This window comes from Crocuta crocuta, unplaced genomic scaffold (genome assembly GCF_008692635.1).
Source record: "Crocuta crocuta isolate KB4526 unplaced genomic scaffold, BGI_CrCroc_1.0 scaffold469, whole genome shotgun sequence".
Lineage (NCBI taxonomy): Eukaryota > Metazoa > Chordata > Mammalia > Carnivora > Hyaenidae > Crocuta > Crocuta crocuta.
Window position 1 is genome coordinate 194103 of NW_027531907.1, and position 6000 is coordinate 200102.

Sequence of the window (6000 nt, forward strand, 5' to 3'; positions counted from 1 at the left end):
AAATAATGTGTCACAAGAGACTTACACAGCTTCACTGGCATGAAACTAGTATTACTGTTTTTGTAGCACCATGAGTACTATGAAGGACCATCATTTTAACCTATGTGACTTGTACATTGTGTGGCATTTAGGCACAATGGGGGTGGTAGTAAACAGGTTACTGATACAATTCAACTATTGAGTACAACGGGTAAAATTGAGAGCCACTGCTATAAACAAGAGTAGCCTAAGCAGGGCCCTGGCATGGTACCTGTGAAAGGTGTGCAGCCTTCGGGTCAGCAGGTGCTCCAGTGCTTGCACCTTCCCCAGGAGCAGTCCCCGAACCGCTGTTTCCTCTCGGCTGGCTGGGCTGATGCGCTGTGCAGTCAGGCGCCAGACATGGATCTCATGCTTTAGTTCTGCAGGAAAGAAAAGCCAAGGCTTAAGTGTCCCACAACCCCAGACATCAGCAGGCACTCACTCCCCTCACAATCTTCTAAGACTAATGAAACACATACTTGATGATACACTGATAACCAACAACCAAACCAAAGCAGTGGGTTCTTAGCATTCATGTTATTGTAATAGAGTCAGGAGATAAAGCCCATATTAAAAAATTACCTTGGATGCAAAGTAATGTGATTTGGGTGAGGAATAAATTCTTGAATATACATATCAATGCCAGCACACAACGAACTTTTCCCCTTTCAGGGAATTATTTCTTGCAACCAGGAGTCTGGATCTCTCTGCTAAAGTCCAGACATTGCCTAATCATTGAAGTAGATCTAGTGAACATTGAAAATACAAGTGTAGTTCTCAGCAAGTTCTCAGTAGGAGGGCATCTGATAAGAGCAGGAAGTAGCAAATGCCCTGCCTCCTGACCAAGCCTCCAAGCTGAACCTGCATCTATGAAAGAACACAAGTGAGATAGACATAGACAATCTTATGAAATGTTCAAATTAACAGAATGAGGCAAATTTTACCCATAAATTCAGACATCTTCTGGTATAGAAGAGTAAAGAGAAAAGAATTGTCAATTCTTGGCTCCTAAAATATCAAAATCTTTTATGAAAATTTACATTTAACTTTGATTTTATAGTTAAAGGTACTACATAAATTTCCCCAAATGTCCACCAAAGAATATAAGGAAGCACAGTATTTTCATCAATCACCTCTTATGTGAAATGTACTATATACAACATCACAAGAATTCAAGATGAAATTAAAAGACAGAACTCTTTCAAGCAGTGCTAGAGCACTTGACAACTAGCTCAGAGCAGAGGCAAGGCATGCCGATTATCTAAATACTGTGAAGTAGCACGTACTGGTGGGTTTGATGACTAGGAAAACACCACTGTTTAAGCCCCCTCTATTCCATACACAAGAATTGATCACCTACTACGTAGCAGAGCTACTGCAAATTGTGCCAAAACTCAGAAAATAGAACTGTGACAGAAAAGGGGCACTAAAACCATTTCAGTTAACACATGCTTTTCTCTAAAGGCCTAGCCTTACAAAGATGAAAACTCTTTGGAACTAAGATATGTAATGTGTTTCCATTCAGTTCATATTGATACTTTGTAGCTTGCTAAAATAAAAAAATTAATAAATAAACTTGGGTATAATTGAAAAGCCTCTTCAGAGAAATAAATCTCTTCTTTCAAAGAGCATCAAATTTCATTAAACAACCTATGAGGTTATGATAACATTAAAAGGAGGAGCAGGAGGAGGAGAAGAAAACCGAATAAACTAGCCTTCTGAAACACTGAGCACAAAAATACCACACAGGGATAGGAAAGGGGAGATGAGGACAGTGGCTTCAGTGAAGGTGTTTCATCCAATGCTCTGAATCACATTACACAGAAGATATGATTCAAAGCCTATCCATAAAGTACAGAGACTTTCCATTCTGTCTTTCAAGGCATACTGGTGATGGTCACTTTCCCAAGTGGTTGATCAACTTTAAAGAGCTAAACAAGAGCATGGTTAGTCTCTGGGGGCTAGCTCATGCATGCAATGGAGGCTGGGAATCCTCTCCCCATTGATGTATGGAGAAGCAGAGTCTGGGAGTCACTGCTGAATCTGTGAAACTGGCCTTCCCAATCCCCAAGGCTGCTCCAGAGGCAGCCTCAGCCCCTTTGTGCACACCCAGAGCCTAGCTGCCTTCTAATGCATCAAATCAAATATAAAATCAAACAGGAGGAGCTATTCTCCCCAGATAAACCCATACATTAATTCTTAAGCAGTGTACTTTTGTTCTTCTAATTTTGGAATGAAATTTTGGAAGTTACAGGGGAGTCTGGGTGGCTTAGTCGGTTGAGCAGCCGACTTCAGCTCAGGTCATGATCTCACGGTTCATGGGTTTGAGCCCCGCATCGGCTTCTGTGCTGGGAGATCAGAGCCTGGAACTTGTTTCGGATTCTGTGTCTCCCTCTCTCTCTGCCCCTCCCCTGATCATGCTCTGTCTCTCTCTGCCTCAAAAATAAATAAACTATAAAAAAATTTTTTTAATTAATAAGTTATAGGATGGGCCTCCAACAAGTTAGAAAGAGATATAAGATATATCATAAACATAATCCAGGGCAGTACTGGGCCACAAATGCAGTTCAGGATATACTGGTATAGTTCTACAGGGTCCATTTGTTCCTGTCTCAGGTCATCAGCTTGCCCAGGCCTCATCTCCTCACACTTACTGATATTTATTGCTCCTCAGCAATCTCTAACTGGAGTCGATTCCTACCAAGTCACCCATGGTTAATCATAAAACACTGCTTATTCTATCTATTTATTCTATAGATAGATATCTATAGGTAGATAGAGTTACATAGATAGATATACAGAAAGAATAAATCTTACCTATCTTCCTATTTACCTATCTTCTAGGAAGATAAATCTATCAAGCCTGATTTATCCAGAGAGATAGTATAGACAGACAGACAGACACAGATTCCTTCTTTCAAATTGGTTTCCCATGGCTTGAAGAATAAAGCCAAAGTTCTTCAGGGAAGACTCTAGATCCTCAAATGGCAAGTGCTTTTGTGAGCTCTGACCCTGCTATACAAGTTCTTACCTTTTCCATGCTGGCCCCTGACCAGGAGATATCATCAGATATCCAATCTCCACTTCTCTGATTACTGTCTCTATCTTCCTGCACTTTTCAACCAACCTCTTACAGCATTACTTGGGGTTACCATATACATGGTGCAAAAAGATGAAGACATTACCATGTAAGATATGCTCTCTCACAGGATGTGGGGGCTGCCAGAAAGCCTAGAGGAGGGTCATCTAGTTCCAAGTGATGAATCTCAGGGGAAGATGCCAATGCCAGGAAGTGAGAAATGGAATTATACTACTGTAATTTTCTTATAGTTTATGTTAAGCAGTAAAATATCAATTGAAGTCAGTAGTATAACTATCACTAAATTCACAAAACACAACTATAGCCAAAAATGTAACAGCAAAAAGAAAAGGTAAAATGGAATGTTTTTAAATATTCAATTAATTGAAAAGAAGGCATAAAATGAAGGGAAAAGGGTAAAGAAGAGAAGGCACAAATAGAAAACAACATGATGATACACTTAATTTTAGCCATATTATTAATCATATTTAATAGAATCTAAACATACCAATTAAGAGAGAGATTATCAGGAATTGGATAAAAAAGCAAGACCCAAGTGTTAGCTACTTCCAAGAAATGCACCTTAAATATGGAGATAAAAGAATGGAAAAGATATACTACCTTACCATCAGTCAAGAGAAAGCTAGAATTGCTATATTAACAACAAAATAGATTTCAGAGCAAGAATATGAATATAGATAGGGAAGGTCATTTTATAATGATAAGGTGCTAATTCCTCAAGAGGAAATAACAATCCTAAATACTTATGTACCATAATAACAAAATTTTGAAATATAAAAACCAAAAATCATAACTGCAAAGAGAAATAGACAAATCCACAACCATAATTAGAGATTTCTATTTTCATCTCTCAGTAATTAATAAAACAAATGGATAGAAAATCAGCAAGAATATAGAAGAGCTTCAATAATATTATCAGCCAACTTGACCTAATTGAACATACTGACAACACTCTACCCAACAACAGCAGAATACATACTCTGCTCTGGTGTGTACAGAATATTTACAAGGCTAGACATTCTACCCATAAAATGCCTTAATAACTTTAAAAGGATTCAAGTTTTACCAAGTATGCTCTCTGATCACTCAGAAATTAAATTACGTAATTGGAAAATATCCAAATATGTAATAAATAAGCACACCAAAATATCCAAGGGTCAAAGAAATCAAAAGGGAAATTAGAAAGTAATTTGAACTGAATGAAAATGAAATAAAACATAAAAATTGGTAGGAGGTCACTAAAGTAGAACTTGGAAAGAGATTTAGAGCACTGAACACATGTATTAGAAAAGAAGATACATATAAAATTAATAACTTCAACTTCCAATTTAAGAAACTATCAAAAGAAGAATAAATAATTCCAGAGTAAGAAGAAAATAAATATCAGAGCAGAAATCACTTAAAGATTTTAAAAATGTAGAGAAAATCTATATAATCAGAATCTCATTCCTCGAGATCAATAAAATTAATAAAACTCTAACCAGACCCATCAGAGAAAAGCAAAGATAGGAGAGGAGTTAAGATGGTGGCTCATTAGGGGGATCATATGCTTGCCTCTTCTCTCAAATAGATAGACAGTTATCAAATCATTCCAAGCACACAGGAAATCAATCTGAATTCTGAGAGAATAAACTATAGAACTAGAGGGAGAAAAGAAGCCACATTGTGGAAAGTGGTATGTGCAAAGACATGATTCTGGGGAGAAAACAATCATGAGTGCTGGGAAGGGGAGGGAGCTAACTTGATCTTGGAGAGAGGAGAGAGGGAGATAAACAGAGTGAAAGCAGCACACGGGACTGCACAGGAGAAACATTTCCCCAAAACCACTGACTGTGAAAACTAGAACAGCTGACTATCACAAGTTTTTACAAGCAGCAGAGCTCAAAGTCTATTTTACAAGTCCATGCCACTGCTGGATGGAAACTGGCAGGCATAGCTATTTTGTTGGAAAGGAAGGCAGAGGCCAAGGAGCAGACAGTGTGGTCTGAGGATCCCCTGGGTCACACTAGGAGAGACAATTTCCCTTCTTGGAGTGTAAAAAAGTTGGAGGGTGCCAACATGCTGCCCCATTCATTAGCATAGGAAAAGAGACATCTGCTGAGGGCAGCAAATCTTGGTGCCTGGTTTTTGGCTGCACTTTAACATAAATTCTGAGCCTCTGTGCCATCCTACAACTGCTTTTCTGGGACAAACCAGAACCAGCTGCAGCATGGCAAGACCCTTCTGCAGAGGGTCAGCATGGATCCATGCTGCACTAGTTTCCTAAAATTTGGAGTTTTGAAAAACAGCCACATGCCTGAGATAAAACATAGGAGTACTGTGCTGCCTGGCAGGCAGACAGCTTGGGCACAAACAAGGTGAACGCAGGGATCTGATGGAAGTCAAAGGCACAAAAGGGAAGACTGCTTGCTCTTCTGTGAGGGTTTCTAGATCAGTGGGCAAAGATTCCCTGCTCCAAGATGAGAGTGTGGGGCCTCTCACTCATCAGCACTAACAGACTTCAGTGAGCAACACAGTATCCCCACTGGAGGCTGGAGCTGCTTACATCAAGCCCCACCCCACTGCATCTTGCAGGTGCATCTTTACTAGGGCAAGTCAGTCTGTGAATCAGCAGTGCAGTCCCTTCACCTAGAAGACCAACACAAAACCCTCACACACACCAAGTCTATAGAAAGCTACAAATTTTCAGCTCTAGTGGAAATAGGATCATCAGAGTGCAAACTCTGAAAAATTTCCTGAAGCACCAGGCCATGGACAGTGTAAGACCTCTTCTTAATATAGCTATTACTGTCAGGAGCAGAAAATATAACAGGCTTTCCTAACACACACACACACACACACACACACACACACACACAAACACACACACACACACACACCAC

General features: G+C 39.5%; 1 protein-coding gene across 1 annotated transcript in view; it reads right to left on the reverse strand.

Moving 5' to 3' along the window:
- The window catches only part of OCA2 (OCA2 melanosomal transmembrane protein), a 354024-nt gene that overhangs the window by 145988 nt on the left and 202036 nt on the right, over nucleotides 1-6000 (reverse strand). Inside the window, exon 16 of the mRNA XM_077774607.1 lies at nucleotides 251-398. Within this exon, the coding sequence (XP_077630733.1) occupies nucleotides 251-398 (148 nt within the window). The remainder of the gene's footprint in view (nucleotides 1-250; nucleotides 399-6000) is intronic.